Source organism: Mustelus asterias, chromosome 26 (genome assembly GCF_964213995.1).
Source record: "Mustelus asterias chromosome 26, sMusAst1.hap1.1, whole genome shotgun sequence".
NCBI classification, from domain to species: Eukaryota; Metazoa; Chordata; class Chondrichthyes; order Carcharhiniformes; family Triakidae; genus Mustelus; species Mustelus asterias.
This window is the reverse complement of record NC_135826.1, coordinates 46803934-46827497: the sequence shown is the minus strand read 5'-3', so window position 1 is coordinate 46827497 and position 23564 is coordinate 46803934. Positions and strand designations below refer to the sequence as shown.

At 44.8% G+C, this 23564-nt stretch overlaps 2 protein-coding genes across 7 annotated transcripts in view; one reads left to right on the top strand and one right to left on the bottom strand.

Annotated features, from left to right (window-relative positions):
• The window catches only part of haus8 (HAUS augmin like complex subunit 8), a 50662-nt gene extending 49115 nt beyond the window's left edge, over positions 1-1547 (bottom strand). For 2 of the 3 annotated variants that reach the window (XM_078198807.1, XM_078198810.1), the window contains exon 1: positions 1481-1547. In XM_078198807.1, coding sequence (XP_078054933.1) covers positions 1481-1509 — 29 coding nt within the window. In that variant the 5' untranslated portion in view covers positions 1510-1547. The remainder of the gene's footprint in view (positions 1-1480) is intronic. The other variant, XM_078198808.1, reaches the window with a different exon arrangement.
• A 647-nt stretch (positions 1548-2194) lies between these two features.
• The window catches only part of ncln (nicalin), a 54328-nt gene continuing 32958 nt past the window's right edge, over positions 2195-23564 (top strand). For 2 of the 4 annotated variants that reach the window (XM_078198691.1, XM_078198689.1), the window contains exons 1-3: positions 2210-2528; positions 19431-19621; positions 21562-21706. In XM_078198691.1, the coding sequence (XP_078054817.1) occupies positions 2354-2528; positions 19431-19621; positions 21562-21706 (511 nt within the window). In that variant the 5' untranslated portion in view covers positions 2210-2353. Of the gene's footprint in view, positions 2529-19430; positions 19622-21561; positions 21707-23564 lie in introns of all 4 variants that reach the window. The other 2 variants (XR_013495555.1, XM_078198690.1) reach the window with 2 other exon arrangements.

The window sequence follows — 23564 nt, the reverse complement described above, 5'->3', positions numbered from 1 at the left end:
CAATAACCAGGGGGCAGGAAATTTAGAAGGGATTTGAGGACAACCTTTTTCACCCAGAGGGTAGTGGGAATCTGGAACTCACTGCCTGAAAAGGTGGTAGAGGCAGGAACCCTCAACATTGAAGAAGCATTTAAATGGGCACTTGAAAGGCCATTGTATACAAGAACAAAGTGCTGGGAAATGGGATTAGAATAGATAGGTGCTCATGATGGGCCGAAGGGCCTTTTTCTGTGTTGCAAAACCTTATGACTGCTTCCCCAAAGAGGATAATTCCCCAAAGATGGTTACTCCAAGAAAGGGATCCCCACACATTTCAGCATCTTTCACTCACTGAATACAAATATGACCAACGCCTGCACCATTTCCCTTTACTACGAAGATCACTTGTTTGTAAAACAAATTAAATCTTAAAATACCATTAAATTCCTATCTGCTGGTTGCTGAAATCTAGTAGCCCCATCCATCTCACTGACAGCCATCACCACCTATCTGGTGTACTCCAAAAGTCTGCATTTCAAAATTCACTCCTCTTTTTGCCTATAATGCAATAGACGTTAGGATGCAGACACAATTGGCACTCTATTCCTCATCTCTTGGTCAGCCCCAGGGCCAAACAACATCTGGCAACTCTGTAGTAACTGTCAAGATACTCTGAATATTCAAATCTAAACACCAAAGGATATAGAATTGTAACAAAGGCAGAAAATGCTGGAAAATCTCAGCAGGTCTAACATCATCTGTGGAGAGAGAATAGAACCAATGTTTTAAGCCAGGATGACCCTTCGTCAGGGCTGTAAGATTGTAATTGTAAGATGGATGTTGGGGGGGGGGGGTCCTGTACTGATGGAATCTGGAGATAAGCCTTCAACAAAATAAAAGCCCCTCAAGGACAACTTTTATTTTCCAAAAAGAAAGAAATACTGTAGATGCACAAAATCTGCAATGGAAACAGAAAATGCTGGAAACAGTGGTTAGCACTGCTGTCTCACAGCACGAGGGACCCAGGTTCGATTCCCGGCTTGGGTCACTGTCTGTGCAGAGTCTGCACTTTCTACCCCGTGTCTGCGTGGGCCCCCCCAAAAAGACATGCTGGTTAGGTGCATCAGCTATGCTAAATTCTCCCTCAGTGTACCCGAACAGGCACCGGAGTGTGGCAACCGAGGGGATTTTCACAGTAACTTCATTACAGTGTGAATGTAAGCCTACTTGTGACACTAACAAATAAACTCACCAGGTCTCAAAGCACCTGTGGAGAGACAGAGTTAATGTTTCAGGTCTATGATAATTCTGATGAAGCCACAGACTTGAAATATTAACTCTATTTCTCTCAGACCTGCTGAGTGTTTCCTGCATTTTTGTGCTTTTATTTCAACACCCTTATAGGCTGTCCTAAAGTTTTAACTGAATAGAACAATAATTCCACACAAGTAAACGCAACAAGAAAGCACAAGTCAACCATTAGCTGTTATTGTTAACTCACAAGACACTCCTCCGACTGCAAGCCGCCATCTTTTGTTCAAAAACTGCCGCTTACTTCTTTAAGAGAGGAAGTCCCGCCTTCCACTGCTGCCATTGGTCAATAATGCACCCGCCCCCTTCCCTGTCTCAAATGTCGATTGGTTAATATACATGTCAGTCATCAGGGAAGCCGCGCCCCAGTCGCCGCGCGCTGTGATTGACCCGCATCCCCCAGCCCGCCCCCTTCCGTCTGTGATTGGACCGGTTAGACGTCATTCATTGGAAAAGCCCCCGCCCCCGGTCTCAGCGAGATGCGACCGGTCCATCATCACTCGCCCCGCCCCCCACATGTCTGCTTCTGACTGGACTAACCGGCCGTCAATCATGGTCAGGGCAGGCTGATTAGTGCGCAGGCGTATTCCGCCGCTTCCACGGCGGATCCTCACCGCAATCAATCCCCCTCGTAAAAAAATTGATAAACCTCGCCGATTCATTTCTGGGTTGGGAATCTGGATATTTTTCTCACTGACGCCGGGCGGAGAATAAAAGATTTGACCGTTCAAGGAGAGGCGGACCGGGGAAGATGAAGGCGGTGGATAATTGACAGCAGCAGCAGCCAATAGGAAGCCTGCCCGCTGCCTGATATGCTAATGTTGGCTGGTTAACAACCAATCAGGAGGGAGAGGGGGCGGGGATAGCGCTTAGGCCCCCTGGGAGGGCTATGCTATGCCTGAAGGACCCCCCGGCGATCAGTGTCAGGGAGCGTGAGCGTGTGGTGGAGGCGGGGACTGAATGACCAGAGATTTTATTTTCCAAAAGAATACTATTTAAGCGTTTAAAAAAAAATCACATATATAATTATATATAATAGACTTGTCGAGAAGAAAATTCCAGAATGTTCGAAGAAGCGAGTGAAGTGTTTGACAACATGTTCAAAGGCTCTTTCCCATTGACTTTTATAGTCTTCATCCCGGCAGTGCTGATCCTGGTCTCCCCCCTGCCCATAGAGGCGGCCCATGAGTTCACAGTGTACAGGATGCAGCAGTATGACTTGCAGGGACAGGCCTATGGTGAGTATCTCACCCTCTCATCCTGTCAAGACGCCATCAGATGGCATTTTCACCTGGTCGATTCGTTGGAATCAAAAACAGAAAATGCTGGAAAATTTCAGCAGGTCTGACAGCATCTGTGAGGAGAGAGAACAGAGCCAACGTTTCGAGTCAGACTTGACGAAGGGTCATCCCGACTCAAAATTGTTGGCAAGCTCTGATGAAGGGTCATCCCGACTCAAAATTGTTGGCAAGCTCTGATGAAGGGTCATCCCGACTCAACATTGTTGGCAAGCTCTGATGAAGGGTCATCCCGACTCAACATTGTTGGCAAGCTCTGATGAAGGGTCATCCCGACTTAACATTGGCAAGCTCTGATGAAGGGTCATCTCGACTTGAAACGTTGGTAAGCTCTGATGAAGGGTCATTCAGACTCAACATTGGCCAGCTCTGATCAAGGCTCCTCCAGACTCGAAATGTTGGCTCTACTCTCTCTCCACAGAGGCTGTCAGTCCTCCTGAGATATTCCAGCATCCACAGTATTTTGCTTTTATCGATTCATTGAAAAGTTGAGTCATTGAGACTGCATTTTTATTTGTTGTGTGTGCCAGTAACTTCCAAGGGCTGTTCGGAGGGCCAACCAGAGGTGTGCCACCATTCTCCTCGTTGTTTGGTTGCACTCCAGAGACTTGAGCATGAAAACAATCTCGGCTGATGCTATTGGGCTACAGAGGGTCTCACAGCCAAGTATAATTCTGCTTACAAATTAGGAGCAGAAGTAGACAATTCAGCTATTCGTGCCTGGTCTACCATTCAACCAGATCATGGCTGATCTCTTCCTGGTCTCAAATTCACCTCTCTACCTGTTCCCCATATCCCCTTATCCCTTTTTATTAGAAATATGTCTATGTCCTCCTTGAAGCCATCAAGCTCCACCGCGCAATGGGGCAGTGAGTTCCACAATTTCACAACACTCTGCGAGAAGTAGTTCCTCCTCATCTCAGTTTATAAATCGCTTCTCAACTATACCTATGACCTCTTGTTCTAGATTGCCCCACAGGGGAAACATTTGGGCCGCGATTCTCCCATCCCGCTGCGTTAAAAACATTAGCGCAGCGGGCCGGGAGTTTCTCGCGTCAGCCGGTTCGCATATAAGTTTGAACTGTTGCTGAACCAGGAGCCAATTCAGGTCAGTGAGCAGAAATGGATGAAGAAAACTTGATGCGAATGAGCAAAGTTTTGGTTGAGCTGAAGGGCACAAAAGGTGGAAGATGAGAGGAGAACATTGGAATAGTTGGTTCTGGAAGTTACAAAAGGAAAAGGATTTTAAGTTTATTTATTAGCGTCACAAGTAGGCTTACACTAACACTTCAATGAAGTTACTGTGAACATTCCCTAGTCGCCACACTCCAACGCCTGTTCAGGTACACTGAGGGATATTTTTAGCATTACCAATTCACCTAACCACACGTTTTTTGCACGAGTGAAGATTTCAGCATGACATAGAAAGGAAGGTCTCCATTTATATAGTACCTTCCGTAACAATCAGTGGGGTCGAAGCACTTTACAGCCAATGAAGTACTTTTGTTGCAATGTAGAAAATGTGACAATCAAAATCCGCTTGGCAAGATTCCACAGAGGGCAATGTGATGATGACCAGATAATGTTGTTTTTGCAATGTCGACTAAGGGATAAATATTGGCCAATCTCCACTTGGAGAGGCAAAGATTAATCAAAGGTAGTCAGCATAGCTTTGTCAAGGGAAGATAATGTCTGACAAATTTGATTGAATTTTTCAAGCAGGTGACTAGGTATGTGGATGAGGGCAGTACAGTTGATGTCGTCTGCATGGACTTCAGTAAGATTTTTGACTCCTGCATGGGAGTGATCAAGAAGATAAGAGCCCATGGACTTCAGGGCAAATTGGACCCAAAATTGGCTTAGTGGCAGGAGACAGAGAGTAATGGTCAAAGCTTGTGACTGAAAGCCTGTGTCTGTAGGGATCAGTCCAGGGTCCCTTCTGTTTGTAGTGTTTGTTAATGATCTAGAAAGGAATGTGGTGGTATGATCAGTAAGTTCACAGATGACACGAATATTGATAATGTGGTAAACAGTGAGCAGGAAAGTCTTAGACTACAGGATGATATAGACAGGCCGATTAGATGGGCAGAACTATGACAAAAAGTGTAAGGCGATGCATTTTGGGAGGATGAACAAGGCAAGGAAATACACAATAAATGGTAAGGCGCTAGGAAGAATAGAGACCCGAGGGACCTATGTCTATAGGTCCCAGAAGACAGCAGGACAGGTAGATACGGTGGTTTAAAAAGGCAAGTGGGATATTTGCCTTTGTTAACCAAGGCGTAAAATACAAGAGTAGTGAGGTTATGATGGAGCTGTATAAATCACTTGTTAAATCACAGCTAAAGTACTGTGTGCAGTTCTGGTAGCCACACTATAGGAAGGATGTGATTGCACTCAAAAGGGTGCAGAGGAGATTCACCAGGATGTTGCCTAGGCTGGAGCGTTTCAGCTATGAAGAGAGGATGGTTAGGCTGGGGTTGTTTTCCTTAGAGCAGGGAACGCTGAGGGGACCTCATCAAGATGTACAATATTATGAGGGACATAAATAGGGTAGATAGGAAGAAACTTTTCCCCATCATAGAAGGGTCAATAACCAGGGGCATAGATTTAAGGTAAGGGGCAGGAGATTCAGGGGGGATTTGAGGAAAAACCTTTTCACCCAGAGGGCGATGGGAATCTGAAACTCTCTGTTTGAAAGGGTGGTAGAGGCGAGATTCCTCGCAACATTTGAGAAGCATTTAGATGAGTACTTGAACCACCATCGCATAAAAGGCTATGGACTAAGTGCTGGAAAATGGGATTAGAATAGATAGGTGCTTGATGGCCAGCATAGAGATGATGGGCCGAAGGGCCTCTTTCTGTGCTGTACAACTCTATGGCGCAGGAACTTGCCTTTTGAGGCTTCCACTTAGTTCTGTCAATGCCAGTGAAGTTAAAGAACTGTGCTTGGCACCACTTGAGTTGCTTTTGCTATTTTGAGCCAACCTGCCGATGGACCGACCTTTTGTCTTGTCCACGCATGTTTGCAAGGCAGCTTTAGCATTCCTGGCTCACATGGGCTTGATCCTAAATTGGAAAATGAATGCTAGTTCTAAGGATGTCAGTGATCCTGGCAGAGCTGTATTTATTACTCCACTCCTTATTGTTCTGAAAAGGTGTGTCCTGGTTTTAGCAACTTGAGTTGTTTGCTTCAGTGTTACAGGCGTCATTAAGACAACCATATAGTTAGTGTTAATGCGTAACCCAGACCAGTTAAGGTAGCATGTTCTGTCCTTTGAAGAGCATCAGTAATGCACTATAACTTTTATCGCAGTCTGGCAATTTTAATAGTCAATGTTCTGATGTCAATTCAATAACTTGCCACGGTCGAGTTGGAATTCTCAAATTGTAGTTGATTGCTGACCTTTTGCACTACCAAGCCCCACATGAAATAATCCCGCTGTCCATTGTTACCTATTGTAGGTTGGAATTCTCCCATTTTGAGTAAAGTGTCATAGCAAGGGTGGAAACGTGGAGTATTTCCCACTGCACAGGCCAATGAGAAAACACACCAAATCTTCTGGCCTAATTAATTAAGTGGGGTTCACACCATATTCAGTCGCGGGACAGGCCTGGATGGCATTTAGTCTGCCATCGTGTCTGGGTGCCATATTGCAAAAGCGCCAAACATCCCTACCCACGATTGAAGAAAATGCAGTTTGATCTCCAGGAGCACTCTGAGACCAGAAGATGGACCTCGTGAAAAAGAAAATGGATCTCCAGGAACATTCCCACCATGCATAAAAAAGCTGAAATTAAAAGTCCTAACGATGACCATGAAACCAGTGTCGACTGTCGTAAAAACCCATCTGGTTCACTAATGCCCTTTAGGAAAGGAACCTGCTGTCCTTGCCTTGCCTACATGTGACTCCAGATCCACAGCAATGTGGTTGACTCTTAAAGCCTAGCAAGCCACTCAGTTGTATTCAGCCGCTACAAATGGAACAAAAAGAAGTTAAACCAAATGGAACACCCGGCATCCAGAAACAACCACGGCGAACCAAGCCCTTTCAACCCTGCAAAGTCCTTCTTACAAACACCATGGGGGCTTGTGCCAAAATTGGGAGAGCTGTCTCACAGACTTGTCAAGCACCAGCCTGATGTAATCATACTCACGGAATAATACTTTACAGAAAATGTCCCAGACCTAGCGGAGGTGGCGAAAGTGGTATAAAGTCAGGAGGAGTTGCCCTGGGAATCCTGAACATTGATTCAACCCCATGAAGTCTCATGGCACCAGATCAAACATGGGCAAGGAAATTCATACTGATTGCCACTTACTGTCCTCCTTCAGCTGATGAATCAGTACTCCTCCAGGTTGAATGCCACTTGGAGGAAGCACTGAGAGTGGCAAGGGCGCACAATGCACACTGGCTGAGGGACTTCAATGTCCATCACCAAGAGGTGCTCAGTGGTACCACCACAGACCAAGCTGGCCAGGTCCTAAAGGACATAACTGCTAGGCTGGACTGCGGCAGGTGGTGAGAGAACCAACAAGAGGGGAAAAAAACATCCGAGACCTCATCCTCAGCAGCCTGCCTGCTGCAGATGCATCTGTTGATGACAATATCAATAGGAGTGACCACCACCCAGTCCTGGTGGGGACGAAGTCCCATCTTCACACTGAAGATACCCTCCATCCTGTTGTGTGGCATTACCATCGTGCCAAATGGGATAGACTTCAAACAGATCTAGCAGCTCATAACTGGCATCCAAAAGGCAAATATATTGGCAATATATTGTGGGCCATCAGCAGAAGTGTACTCACCAACAATCTGTAACCTCATGGCCCAGCATAACCCCCACTCCACCATTGCCACTAAGCCAGGGGACTAAGCTTGGTTCAATGTAGAGTGCAGAAGGGCATGGGAGGAGCAAGACCAGCCATACCAAAAAATGAGGTGTCAACCTGGTGAAACTATGTAATAAGACTACAGCATAAGCAACAAGCAATAGATAGAGCTAAGTGATCCCAGAATCAATCAATCAGATCTAAGTTCTGCAGTCTGGCCACATCCAACCGTGAATGGTGGTGGACAGTTAAACAACACATTGGAGGATGATGCTCCACAAAGATCTCCATCCTCACTGAAGGAGCCAAGCACATCAGTGCAAAAGATGAGGCTGAAGCATTCGCTACAATCTTTAGCCGGAAGTGCTGGGTGGATGATCCATCTTGGCCTCCTCCAGAGCTCCCCATCATCACAGATGTCAGTCTTCAGCCAATTTGATTGCCTCCACAGGATATCAAGAAACGGCACTGGATACTGCAAAGGTTCTGGGCCCTGATAATATTCAGGCAATAGTACTGAAGACCTGTACTCTAAAACTTGCTGCGCCCCGAGCCATGCTGTTCTAGTACAGCTACAACACTGGCATCTACCCAGCAATGCAGAAAATTGCCCAGCTATGTTCTCTACACAAAAAACAGGACACATCCAACCCAACCAATTACCATCCCATCAGTGTCTACTCTCGATTATCAGCAAAGTGATGGAAGGTGTCATTAGCAGTGTAATCAGCGGCACTTAGCAATAACTTGCTCACGGATGCTCAGTTTGGGTTCCACCAGGGCCACTCAGATCCTGACATTACAGCCTTGGTTCAAACATGGACAAATGAGCTGGATGCCAGAGGTGAGGTGAAAATGACTGCCCTTGTCATCAGGCAACATTTGACCGAGTTTGTCATCAAGGAACCCCAGCAAAAGTGGAGTCAGTGGGAACCAGGGGGAAAGCCCTCGGCTGGTTAGTCTCACCTGGCACAAAGGAAGATGGTTGTGGTGATTGGAGGTCATTCATCTCAGCTCCAGGATATCACTGCAGAAATTCCTCAGGCCCAACCATCTTCAGCTGCTTCATCAATGACCTTCTTTCCATCAGAAGGTCAGAAGTGGGGATGTTCGATGATCACTGCACATTGTTCAGTATCATTTGCAACTCCTCAGTTACTGAAGAGTTCATGTCCAAATGCAGCCAGACCTGGGCAATATCCAGGCTTGGCTTGGCAAGTAGCAAGTAACATTCATGCCATACAAGTGCCAGGCAATGCCCATCTCCAACAGAAGAGGATCTAACCATTGCCCCTTGACATTCAGTTACATTACCATCACTGAATTCCCCCACTATCAACATCCTGGGGGTTGTCATTGACCAGGAACTGAACAGGACTAGCCATTTAAATGGTGTGGCTATCAGAGCAGGACAAAGGCTAGGGATCCTGTTGTGAGTAACTCATCTCCTGTCCACCATCTCCAAGGCACAAGTCAGGAGTCTAATGGAGTACTGTCAACTTGCTTCGATGAATGCAGCTCCAACAACACTCAAATAGCTTGATGCCATCCAGCGCAAAGCAGCCCACTTGATTGCCAGCCTTTCCACAAACGTTCAATCCCTCCACCACCGGTGAACAGTGGCAGCCATGTGTGCACTGCAGGAACTCACCAAGGTTCCTTAGGCAGCACGTGCCAAACCCTTAACTGCGACCATCTAGAAGGAGAAGAGCAGCAGATACCTGGGAACACCAGCATCTGGAGATTCCCCTCCAAATTACTCACCATCCTGACTTGGAAATAACATGCCGTTCCCTCACTGCCACTGGGTCAAAATCCCTCAGAGCACTGTGGGAGTACCTACATCTCAGGGACTGCAGTGGTTCAAGAAGGCAGCTCACTAGCACCTTCTCAAAGGCAACTAGTGATGGACAATAGATGCTGACCTAGTCAACTACACCCACATTCCAGAAATGAAGAAAAAATCTAAAGCTGGAAGATGGACTCCCTTCAGATAATCTAATCTGGAAGGCCCACCTGCAGATACACCCCCCATCCAAAGCTTTGGTGTCCCAAGGTCCAGAGTTATGGGCTGCCTCCATCCTGAACTCCGGAGGCAGCCCCAGGCATTATTCAGGTGAGTCCCGACAACTCCACACCACGTTGTTCCAAATGTGTTTCACACTAGCGTGTTTTCCCCCCAGCATTGCAGAGAATCCGACGTGGGGGATCGAAGCTTCATCTGAATTCCATTAACAGGATGCAAATAAAGTTCACGCAGGCCTCTGGCAGGTTTTCCAACCGGCCATGGCGGGCACCAGCCAACGGTCCCACTGTAAATTGATGGCGACGTTAAACCAATTTCTGGACCTCCTGTCATGATCTTCTCTCATGCCCGCCATTGAACACACTGTCAGGGCTCGGAGAATTCTGCCCATAAAGTCTCTATCCTAGCTTCAGCAGCAAGCAACCCAGATTCTGCACAACAAATAGGATATTAGTGAAATTCTCTTGTGTTTCTTGTTCGATATTTTGTAAATTGAGTGAAATGATCCATCATTATATTGCACTCTTTAATTGTAATTATTGCTTTCCCAGTTGATTTTTTTTTGTCCGTTGGAAATTTCTGGCAATGATTCAACAGTCTCTCTTGGAAGTAAAATTGAAATGAGGTACGGAGTCTTGAAACAGCAGATCTAACTGTAACGCACCAGAATTGCGACACATCTGTCATTGCTGGGAACAGTTTGAAAGATATTGCACAAGTACTATATTGTATTAAGGCACATTAGCTTAAGTATACTATTTTCCTCTGTAGAGTTTTGGTGATATTTTATATAGGCTCGTGACAGCATTACAATATCCCTTGCGGATGTTAACGTTCTTTCTGAAAGAGTTGCAAGATTGGGGCGGCACGGTGGTAAACACGACTTCACAACACCAGGGACCCGGGTTTGATTGCTAAATTGCCCCTTAGTGTCCCAGGATGTGTAGCTTAGGGGTATTAGCAGGGTAATTATCTGGGGTTACGGGGATAGGGTGTGGGTAAAATTCTCTGTCGGAGAGTCGCTGCAGATTCAATGGGCTGAATGGCCTCCTTCTGCACTGAAGGGTTTCCTTGGTTCTATGAATTGAATAAATATATTGGCAATATAGATATTGTAGAACATTATTAATCCTGGAAATGTAATCCCTGGTGTCTGAGTGAGAAGGTTTCACATGATCTTCTTAACCCATTTTTTGTTAATCCATCACAATTACTATAATAATGGATTACTGTATCACAGTGTGAAAGGTGGCGCTCAGAACACCTGACTGAAATGAAATGAAATGGCCTCCCTTCCCATTGTGATCTAATATAGCTATGAAATAATGCAAATTTGCACCATTTGAAATTATTGAAAAGAGTGGCGTAAACATTAAAATCTGATGTAGTCTACTGTATTTATTATTGATAAACTGGTTCAGAAGGCCAGAGCTGATTCTGCAGGACATTGCTATGGTTAGAATAATCACAGAGAGGTTTAAGTAAATGAAAAAGTAGATGATGTGAAACTTGGACGTGAAAAGGCTGAGGAGAGGTTTGATTTGATTTATTATTGTCACATGTATTAGTATACAGTGAAAAGTGTTGTTTCTTGCGCGTTATACAGAGAAAGCATACCGTACAGAGAGAAGGAAAGGAGAGGCTGCAGAATGTAGTGTTACAGTCATAGCTAGGATGAAGAGAAAGATCAACTTAATGCGAGGTAGGTCCATTCAAAAGTCTGATGGCAGCAGGGAAAAAGCTGTTCTTGAGTTGGTTGGTACGTGACCTCAGACTTTTGTATTTTTTTCCCCAACGGAAGAAGGTGGAAGAGAGAATGTCCGGGGGTGCGTGGGGTCCTTAATTATGCTGGTTGGTCTTTTGAGATTCTGAAAATAACAACGAAGTTGAAGGAGCAAACTGCATTAGAACATTGCTAGAAGCACAGTGCATAGGGTGAAAGTGCAAAACAGTGTGTTTGGCAATCGTGTGGAAGAGGGAGGAGCAAGGGAGCAATGGTTAATTTAGTAGGCAGTAAAACAGGTTGTGAAGGAGAGAGGGGCGCTTCTCCAGCCAATTTTTTGTCCTGATAATGCACCATTGTAGCAACTTAAGTTTTTGAATAATAGAAGATTAATGTGGTTAACCATTAATTTTGGATATAAAACCTGTTATGACTTTTGAATGCATAATTTGTTTTATTACTGTTAGTTCATTTGCCCAAGAAATAGTGACAAGATTTACTCTTGTGGGAATTCAGTTTCCATTTAAAGTGAAGATCTTTTGCCAAAAATGGCATATTGATGTTCCAAAGGTGACGACAGCAATTTCTTGTCCAAGAATGGACATCCCTGAGGTACTCGGTACCTTCTTGTTATCTTAGACGATGCAATAGAATTAAGGGATTAAAATCTTTCAAAATGTCAGCCTTGGTGATGGTGTTTTCACCTCAGTCAGAAGGTTGTTGCTTTGGGCATAATCTAATCTGACTTCAGTGTAGGTCTTGAAGGAGTTCTGCCCTATCAAATTAGGAACATAGGATTATAGAAACTAAACATAGGAACCAGGAGCACGAATAGGCCATTCATCCCTTGGAGCCTGCCCCGCCATTCAATATGAATTTCTCCCCATACCCCTTGATGCCATTAAAATCTAAAGAAACTATCTATCTCTTTCTTGAATACATTCAGTAACTTGGCCTCCACAGCCTTCTATGGTAGAGAATTCCAGGCGTAATCAGGAGTAAGCCATTTGGCCCTTTGAGCCTGCTGCACCATTCGATAAGATCATGGCTGATCTGATTGTGGTCTCAACTCTACTTCTCTGTCAGCACTACCTCTCTCAATGTCATTGGCAAAGGTAACTACCCTACATTTAACTACCCTACCCTACATTAGCTCCTTTCATCCAAGTCATTGATGTAGATTGTAAATAGTTGAAGCCCCAACACTGATCCCTGTGGCAGTCCTCTAATTACAGTTTGCCAACCTGAAAAAGTCCCATTTATCGCTACGTGAGTGGAGGCAACTGCTGATTTATATCGGCTTCTGGGAACCACCTGTCCAGTATGAGTTTTGTTGGGTGACGGGGAAATTGTCATTGGTTTTGGATAGTGCATTTCAGTGCAAAACTAAACTGCTTCCAAATACTGTGGTGGCACAGCACTGCTGCCTCACAGCGCCAGGGACACGGGTTCGATTCCTGGCTTGGGTCACTGTCGGTGTGGAGTTTGCACATTCTCCCCGTGGCTGTGTGGGTTTCCTCCTGGTGCTCCGGTTTCCTCCCACAGTCTGAAAGACGTGCTGGTTCGATGCATTGACCTGAACAGGTGCCAGAGTGTGGCGACTGGGGGATTTTCATAGTAACTTCATTGCAGTGGTAATGTAAGCCTTACTTGTGACACTGATAAATAAACTTTAAAACCTTTAATATTACTTGTATGATGGGTGTTAATGCATTTCTATGAATGAAATTACTTTAGGCTTGTTTCTTGGTCTGAAATGGATGACATGCAGGGGTGAATGAGTCCATCACCAGCACACTCCACCCCAATCTGGAAGCCCAATACTGGCCTAAATTGGGCCTTTGGCCACATTTCACATTATTTAGCTGAGCTGTTGGGAGGCACGGTGACACAATGTTCAGCGCTGCTGCCTCACAGTGCAAGGGACCTGGGTTCAATTCCAGTCTTTGGTGACTATCTGTGTGAAGTTTACATGTTCTTCCCATGTCTGCATTGGTTCCCTGCGGGTGCTCCGGTTTCCTCCCACACTCCAAAGATGTGTAGATTAGGTTGATTGGCCATGCTAAATTGCCCCTTAGTGTCAGGGGGATTAGTGGGGTGAATGCTTGGGGTTGTGGGGATGGGGCCTGGTTGGGATTGTTGTCGGTGCAGACTCGATGGGCCAAGTGGCCTCCTTCTGCACTGCAGGGATTCTATGATTCTCTCTGCTTTCTGTTAGCTGACCAATCCTCAATTCATGCTAATATGTTACTCCCCCACAAAGCTCTTAACTTTGTGTAGCAAAACATGAGTTGTTTGTATTGGTTCTGCAGTGGTACTTGTCTTCGAATCAAGTAGTCATCAGTTTAAATACCACAGCAATATTGAACCTTAAGAATCGTGAACAGCTGAGGGAACAACAGAAATGTCTTCTTCCCTGTTTCCCATTTTTATAAAAATGGATCCTCTCTCTCTCAGGGGAGGAAGGGGCGAGGTGATATGTCAGTGATTCAGTGGCATTGATCATATTATGTGTATGCAGTTCTCAGAAAAGGTTGGCAACATACAATCTGAAGAAAGTGATACCTTGTTAACCAGCAGAGGGTGGTCTATATTTTTTTAATTCTCTTTGTTAAACCTTTCACTTTATAGTGACCTTTTTACACAACAGATCCTTGTATATTGTATTCTGTTCCTTTCTGCAGCTTCATCCCTTGCAAATTTAAATGTGTGTTGTAAAAATCAAGTTTCAGTTCTGTGGTTTAATGGATAAAAGCACCACCTAGTGTGACACTGGAGCATCCTGCGTTCAGCCCTGTCTTTACTGTATTAGCTGGTGTCAGCAATCAGATAGCTTGTTTGCACTTACTGTTTAAACTCACTTGAACAATGCCCAGTCTGACAGGGAAACAAGGGGCTGCTAACTGCCTTGCGAATTGTACCCCAGCAGGGAGAATTGAATGGTAAAGAAGCAAGCTTTTGTGACAAAATGAAAGTAACAATTAGATCATTAAAGAATTCTTGGAATGGGAGGAGGCCATTCAACTCTTTGAGCTTGCTCAGTTAAATCATGGCAACATACCCCAACTCCATTTAAGTTTAACTTTATTAGTGTCACAAGTAGGCTTACCTTAATAAACTGCAATGAAGTAACTATGAAAAGCCCCTGGTCGCCACACTCTGGCGCCTGTTCGGGTACACTGAGGGAGAATTTAGCATGGCCAATGCACCTAACCAGCACGTCTTTCGGACTGTGGGAGGAAACCCACGCAGACACGGGGAGAACGTGCAGACTCCGCATAGTGACCCAGCTGGAAATCGAACCCGAGTTCCTAATGCTGTGAGGCAGCAGTGCTAACCACCGTGCCACCATGCCCGCCTTTGCTGGGTACCTCTTATGTAACAAATATCTATCAATCTTTGTCTTAAAAGTATAACTTGTCTCTGCAACCACAGCCTTTGTGTGGAAAAATTACTTCCTAAGTTTCACTCCTGAGTGGCATAACTGATTTTAAGATTGTACATTTACATTCTTGATTTTCCCAAAGGAGGAGACATAGGCTGAAATTTTCCAGTCTCTCACTCTCCCACCCTCATGGCAGGGGTTGGGGGTCAACGTGGTGGGAGCTCAAAAATCTCTTTCCTCCTGGCATTAAATGTGGGCAGGATTTTCCGCTCTGTGCTGCCATTAAGGGTCACACTTCCCACCAGGGCTGGTATGAAACCATTTGGCATTTTGCTAATGAGATGCAGATAAAGGCCAGTTGGAGTTGCCACACTCGATTGTCTGCGCTGCCAGCAAGAAATCGCACCAGTCCAGAATAAGTCTGGACAGGGACACGTCTGGTCTAAATGTTGGCACTTATCTTAAGAAGGCCTGTGGCAGATCGTGGAGGTGAGGAGAGTTTGGAGGCCTCCAGCAACTGGACCCTGGAACACCACATGTTGCAGTTGGGTGGAACATCAACCACATGGATTTTCTCTGCAGCTGGGCTGCCTGCTCCTCGAAATCGCTCAGTTCTTTCAATTGTGGCCCTCCCGTCTTCTCCCTCGCTCTCCAATCATGGCTTAACTTCTGTGCAAAGAGAGAAAATGGGTCTGAGAGCAGTTGGGTTTCTGGCATCTTTCCCATGCTTCCAGTCTGACAAATAACCCACTGGATTGTGTGCCATCTGATCGAGGCACTGCAGGTGGTCCAGAAGGGTTCTGGGTCAGCACCCTCCAGAGCGCTAAGCCAATGCTGATATAAGGATAAGGCTCAGGCAGCCATGTCGTTAGTGCTGCTTGCTGGTGCCCTCAATGCTTAAGTCCCATTTCCTTCTCCACCCAGACAACATGTCAGCTCTCCGTGTGGAAGGGTGAGGGATCCACAGTCTCTTCACCTGCAGAGTAGATGGACTGCAGTGGGGTTATGAGGCATCACTTTATTGTGTTGCCACTGAGGCTAATATCCTCTGTATCTTTCATTGAGGTGAGTGTGAGAGTTAAGCATTTGCTACCCAGGCGACACAGATTAAGTCATTCTTTTTTAGCATTGCAGGGCAGTTCTCTGCTGGACACCCTGGGTACTGACTTCCCTGGACACTTGCGCCCAGGCCAGCTTTGTTACTCTGTTTGGCCTCCTCCTCCTATCAAGTGGATCCAGCCTTGTTTCCACTTGATCTGGAGATGCCGGCGTTGGACTGGGGTAAACACAGTAAGAAGTTTAACAAGTTGAAAGCTTGTGGCTTTTGCTACCAAATAAACCTGTTGGACTTTAACCTGGTGTTGTGAAACTTCTTACTGTGTCCACTTGATCAAGCAGGACACCCAAGGAAGCATTGCTGAATTTGGGTGCTGGAGCTCCCTGTCCTCTTCTGGCCGTCTCCTTCATCATCCTGGTGAGTAAGTTACTGTCCGGGTGTCTTTTTAGCATGACACTTAGATATGACTGCGAGGCACGTGCCATCGAGCCTGCCCCACCACAAAAAACATCAGGAAACCTCCAACTGTGGATTTAATGGCATTGGGGAGTCACGTGATACTGTGCAAATAACCCAGCAGCCTCCATGGTGGGAAACTCTCCTCATCCCTGTTCTCACCATGGGATTTAGTTCTGGAAGGGAAAATTCCACCTGTAGTTTCACTGTACCAAATCTATCTTAAACAGCACTCATCCCTCAACAACTTAGATTTATGCAGCACTTTCAACATAGTTAAATATTCCCAAATGCTTCACAGGGGTGTAATTGGACACAATTTGACACCATGTCACATGAGATATTATAAAAAGTATAAAAAAGCTTGATTGAAGAGGCATATTTTTAAGAGCATCTTAAAAGAGGCAGACGCTCCAGGGAATACCAGCCATGTGATGTTGCCTGTCATCCTACTTGAGCTCCCTCAGCCTGGTAATCTAGTGAAATTGTGCTGCGTCCCTTTCAAAGCCAGTGTATCTTCCTGAGGTGTGATACCCAGATCTGGGTGCAGATGAAATCAGAATCAGAAAATCCATCACGCAAACCAGCCTCCCATCCATTGACTCTGTTTACACTTCCCACTGCCTCGGCAAAGCAGCCAGCATAATGAAAGACCCCACGCACCCGGGTCATACTCTCTTCCAGCACCTTCCGTCGGGAAAAATATACAGAAGTCTGAGATCACGTACCAACCGACTCAAAAACAGCTTATTTCCTGCTGCCATCAGACTTCTGAATGGACCTACCTCACATTAAGTTGATCTTTCTCTACACCCCAGCTCTGACTGTAATATTACATTCTACACTCTCATTTCCTTCTCGATGTACGGTATGCTTTGTATAGCGCGCAAGAAACAATACTTTTCACTGTACACTAATACATGTGACAATAATAAATCAAATCAAACAAGGCGCTGTACAACTGTTGTATAGCTTCCCCCTGTTTGTATTCCAGTCCCTTCAAGATAAAGGCCAATATTCTATTAGCCTTTTTGATTGTTGTACTTGTGCACTTATTTTTACTGATTTGCGTATTTGACTCCCAAAATGTTTCACTCCTCTACAATTCCTAGATTTTTACCATTTGGTGAACAATCTGATTTTTCTTTCTTGGTCTCAAAGTGGATGGCATTTGCTCTTGTACAGACCGAACTTTCATCTGCTTCAGTTTTGTCCATTCACTTAATGGGCAATAGTGGCGTGGTGGCATAATCACTGTGTTAGTGATCCAGGGTAATTCTCTGGAGACCCATGGTAATGCTGTGGTGACCCGCGTTCAATTCCTGCCACAGCAGATGATGAAATTTGAATTCAAGTTAAAAAATCTGCAATTAAAAATCTAATGATGATCCTGAAACCATTTGATTGTCATAAAAAGCCATCTGGTTCATTAATGTCCTTTAGGGAAGGAAATCTGCCATCTTTACCCGGTCTGGCCTACATGTGACTCCAGTCACATGTGATGTGGTTTGACTCTTAAAATGCCCTCTGAAATGGCAAAATAGCGAGGGTAATTAGGGATAAATGCTGGCCCAGCCAATTATGTCCACATCCCACAAATGAATAGAAAGAAACTTAATCTGTGTCCCTGTTACAGTCTCCTGCTTATATCTGTTCTCCTTACGCCCCCTCCTTTTTTGTCACCTGTAAATCACAAATATTCAATATATGCTATAGATGACTGAGTGATAGCAATGGTCAATAGATGATTCCAGTGAGGTGTTGGGTTCATCCCAGCTATTGCTATATAAAACTATAAAAATGTCACTGGTTGTTGGTGTTTCAATCCTGGGCAGCACTGAACAATATCTGTAAATATCCTCGTGTTTTGAAGTGTCTGACAAATGACCATTGGTAGTGGTTGGTTGCAGTCAAAGATCAGGAACAGTCTGCACTGATGCCAAGACAGTTCATGCTTTTCTAATTGCTGTGTTTACTGATGGGCTAGTGATCATAACAGCGGCTAATTACTTCCTTAGAAATCCATGTGCCAGTGTACAGGATGTTGTCTTTCCAGCACAATGATGCAGTTTAAATCTTGCCAGTGAACAGTTTCTGCTGCTTAAGCTCAATGGGTGCTGTGAGAATGTAATTGACATTCCACTGTAACTTCTGGTGCCAAAGCGAAAGTTTCATGTGCCCACTCAGCACCAACTTTGTCTGCCGCTGCATGCATGGTTTCTCCCATGCCTGAGATAATTGTTGTGCACCCAAGAGCCCAGGAGAGGGACAGCGAGTGGGTGGCGAGAGGAGTTTGAGAGCGAGTTTGTAAGAATAGTGTAATTCTCTGGCTGAGTTTGGACTACAGCATCTTTTACCTGTGTTAAATCCTCAATGTCTCCTCAAGAAGTGCTCCACAGCTAGGTGTCAGATCTTTATTCATTCAGTCACTCCACACTCCAAACGTTGACTGCCCACTCAGGGCAGTAGTTCCCCACCAGCTCACCCCACACACCAGGTCACATGACCCCCCGTTCCCTCAAAGGGGCTATGCCCCAATATACAGCCGGGGTGTGAACCTTCTACAGTTACAGGGTCAGCGAATGCCACTTTTTCTCCCCAATTTCAACCCCTGTACTTGATTGTCTTTACTGAGTGGCTGTCCGGATGTCTTGCCACCCTCTCGTGTCTTCAAATGATCATTAACGTGTGAGCCCTGGAATTAATTATTGGCAAGTTGTACCAAAGCTCTAAAGATCAAATAAAGGTGACAGAATCACCTTGTTGTCTAATGCTGAAGAACTGAAGTTTGTTTCTCTGACCTATTCTCATATTTCAATCCATTGACGAGGTTAAGAAACCCATAACATGGATCAAACTGAGTGTGCGAGACAGCACCAAGGTTAGAGGTGATACAAAGTCAATCAAGATTAACCTTATTCTTCCCCTGGAGAGAGATTTTGTTTAATCAAAGTGTATTTCTCTCCTATAAAATAATTACTCAAATGATCCCCTCTTCAAGCTGGTTCCAATTTCTATGATGTGGAGATGCCGGTGTTGGACTGGGGTAAGCACAGTGAGAAGCCTTACAACACCAGGTTAAAGTCCAACAGGTTTATTGGCAGCACTAGCTTTCGGAGTCTCGAGCTCCTTCCTCAGGTGAGTGAGTGACTCACTCACCTGAGGAAGGAGCTCGAGACTCCGAAAGCTAGTGCTGCCAAATGAACCTGTTGGACTTTAACCTGGTGTTGTGAGACTTCTTACTCCAATTTCTATCACATTGCCTTTAGGAAGATGAAACAGGCTGAGGACCTGCTGATCATAAGCTCCATGGATTGGCAGCTACCAAAACACTCACTCACTCTCTCTCTCTCCTTGACAGGTACAAGAAATGCCATGCTGAATACAGAGGCTCGAACAATTGAAGCAGACGTGCTGAGCCGCCGGTGTGTGATAATGAGGCTAGCAGAGTTTTCCTTTGAAAAGTTCCAGGACGCCATACGACAAAGCGCAGGGGCAGTGGTGATCATTCTGCCCCAAAACATGTCGACAATGCCTCAGGATGTCATCCAGGTAAAGCAGCTTTCTCGTATTTTACCCAATTACCCTGAAGGAAACCATTGTGGGTCAAAGGCTAAGGCGTGACTGGGAATGATTATGCCAGTGTTTTTCTTTGTCGATGGGTTAGGTTAGCATTATGGCAGATGAAAGTGGGACACAAGTAGGCGTCGGAGCATTATTCAGAGCCCAGGCAGTGATGGGTACCACAATGAATTTACTGGCAAATGGATTTTGTTGAAACATCCGCCCACAGACCATCTCCAGTCAGTACTTCACAAGACATCAATCCAAAGTGATCAAAACAGTGATGAGATGAAAGTCTTCTATGTCTGTTGGCTGTTGCTGACCTACTTGAAAGGAGGTGGGACTGTTTTGATCCCATCCCTAGTGGGCATACACCCAAAGCATAAAACATTCCTAATTTGGAACAAATTTGCCATTTCCGTCAGAGAAGCTAGTGTGGGTGATTGGAAAATGTTATGCTGATCCTTCTGAAGCTGAAAATCAGGCAGGTTGCCGTGACAATAGGAGCAAATTTTAATCTCCATCAACTAATATTCATTACTGAATGTACCTGGCTGCGCTAGATTCCTACACGGGTGCCAGCAATGGCAGTTCCACAACATTAACATCCCTCACCTTTGAATACAAAATTTACAAAATGTTTCACTAAAATGTAATCTGTTATTTCATCGAAGTTGCTGCTGAAAAGATAAATGAAACTGAGCTGAATGCCGCATGGTTTGTTCACGGAAATGTTTTGGAATTTGTGGGGAGAAATTGAACCTTAAGATCGGAAGGTCAATGCACTTTAAAATGCTTTTTGATCTCTGGGATCCACCTCTGGCTCAGTGGGGAAGTGTAGAGGATGATGTAACAAGCCATAGGGATGAGGAAGGTATCTGATGTGTACTGTGTTCACTAGCGTTACAATCCGAGTTGGTGTTATAACTGGATAGGAGGATCCCAGAATGGAACCCTAGCTCAAAAAATCATACATTATTTTTATCTTGGTTTTATCAAGTGTAGAGGAAACAGAGTCACAGGACCACTATTTAGCTTTTAGCAACAAAAGAAAACATTTATTAAGCACTTTGTCATCATAAAATAGGGCAACGCAGTGACACAGTGGTTAGCACTGCTGCCTCACAGCGCCAGGGAACCGGGTTCGATTCCAGCCTGGGTGGAGTTTGCACATTCTCCCCGTGTCTGTATGGGTTTCCTCCGGGTGCTCCAGTTTCCTCCCACACTCCAAAGATGTGCAGGTTAGGTGGATTGGCCATGTTAAATTGCCCCATAGTGTCAGGGGAATTAGTAGGATAAACATGTGGGGTTACAGGAATAGGGCCTGGGTGGGATTGTGGTCGGTACAGACTCAATGGGCCAAATAGCCTCCTTCTGTACTGTAGGTATTCTATTCAATTCTATGAAAATAGAATCCCTACAGTGCAGAAGAGGCAATTCGGCTGATCGAGTCTGCACCTCCTCTCTGACAGAGTACCTTATCCAGACCCACACCCCTGCCCTATCCTCATATACCCACGCATTTACCATGGCTAATCCATCTAACCTACATTTTGGGACACTAATGGGGCAATTTAGCATGACCAATCCACCTATCCTGCGCATCTTTGGACTGTGGGAGGAAATCCATGCAGACATGGGGAGAATGTGCAAACTCCATGCAATCACCCAAGGCTGGAATCGAACCCAGGTCCCTGGAGCTGTGAGGCAGCAGCGCGAACCACCGTGCTGCCCAATTCATATTAACCTTAACCCTGTGTGTAAATGTTTCCTGACACTAGTTTGCATTGAATGTTCTCTACACACTCCAGCATTAGTGGCCATATTCAGGAGGGACTGGGAAAAACATTTTCGGGTGGTGAAACTTGAGCATTTTCTCTAATTTGACAGTGCATACTAAGCTGGCTGACTTTTTTTTAAACTTGCAGCAATTTATGGAGATCGAGCCAGAGCTGTTGGCAACTGAGACAATTGTGCCAGTATACTTCGCCTTGGAGGATGATGAGCTCTTGTCAATACACGAACAAACAAACTCAGCTTCTGTCTCACAAGGTACTGCCTCAGCTGCAGAAGGTGGGTTGAACCATTCTTGTCTGATTATGAGTGAAATGTGACAGCCATAGATCCAGCGTTTGTTCAGTTTTATCTGTTTCTCCATTGTCAATCTAATGTTTTTGTGAATGCAAGTGGTTCCTGCTCTGCAATAATCCTCTTAAATGGTCAAGTTTTATTTCACATTGGGAGGTGAAAAGGATCCGTTTGAGTCCCCTTTAATTTCCTGTGACTATCAGTGAGTTATCTGTTTATTTGCTACCTCCCTTAATTGACAATTATAAACCGTGCTCAAGCTATGCTATGTCAATGTTCCTAAATAGCTGTCCACCTCTATAACACTCGGGGGTAATTCTCCAAAATGGGATATCTGAGTCTGGAGTAGAATTAAACGTGGGCCATGCCATGGTCTTGATCATTCATTATATTTTGTTGATTTTAGTGCCGTCTCTCACTCCCTCACTCATCTTACAGCTCAAATAACCAATTTTCAAGCAAGCACACTTTCAACACCTTCAGATTTTTATTAGCAACCTTGTGTCTCAGTGCCAGAGCTTTGTGTTGACATTGAATCGGAGAATGGGCAACTACAGGTCATCAGTTCTACTGGATTTTGATGATGTCTTAAATCACAGGCATGAACTTTTGAGTGGTTTGCAATCAGCAACAGAGAGTCCTGTTTTCACTTCAACCTCAATCCCAGATTTTGTTTTTTAGTAATATATGACAGTAGTTTTCAAACCTGTTTGTAGGAACCGTGTATTATCACGCTTCAGGGCCCCGGGAAAACCTTGGCTTGCTTCATTGGGTGGTTCATTCCCTTGTGAAGTATTGATAACGTTCATGATCCTCATTTGATAGAAATCTTGAAATGTTTCTCGATTCTTTACCCTAATTTCCAAAAGAAGGTGTCAGGGACCAGATCAGAAACTCCAAGGTCTGTTATGAAGTTAGCCTAGACCCTAACTTTTATGATTTTGGCATTGGGGTAAGCATAAGGTATTCCACTCCAGGAATGATTCACTTGACCCACTAAGAAGCTTTTATCAAAACAAACTTTATTTAAGAACACATTTAGAATATAACAAAAAGAATTAGCTTAACGTTTACCAATTTAAATACTTAAACATGGTTATAATTCTTAACAGCTAGCTATCTCTATATCCCAATGTAAGCAGTACCTCATAGACATAGTCTCTTCTTCAAAAGTTATAAGTTTATTTATTAGTGTCACAAGTAGGCTTACACTGCAATGAAGTTACTGTGAAAATCCCCTCGAGCCAGTTAGCACCAAAAACAGATATGCTCATATGAATGCTGGATTTCCAGCCTTTTAACAGACCTGAACAGAGATCCAGACAGACACCTGGCTTCTGACTCTCATACAACCATCTCCAGAGAAAGATCTACCCCAAACAGCAGAATCAAAGAGAAAGAGACTTCTTTCTTGCAGATTCCAGTCTCTAACTCGGGAAAGAGACAGAGAAAGCAACCTCTCTCTTAAGATCCCAGGCAGCAGACTGAGCCTTATTTCTCTGGGTAAGCCTATCTCCACTCAGTCACGCGATTTTACTGTCAATCAACCTAATCAAGTCCTACTCCACAAAACCCCAGGGAAAAAAACTAAAACCAAAAGAGCAGCATTAGCCCAGATTAAAACGAACATTCTAGCAATTAGGGGCAATGATGCTGCTGCAGTAACAACACAGAGCTGTGGGATACAGACCACGCGGCACCAGTGTTAGAACATACTGTTTTTTAAAAAACCTGTACAGAAACATGACAAATACATTTCTTCTATGTCCTGGTGGATTAGAGGGGGTGCTTCATGACACCTGTCACCACCACCCTCCACCCCCTCAACCCACCCACCCACCGT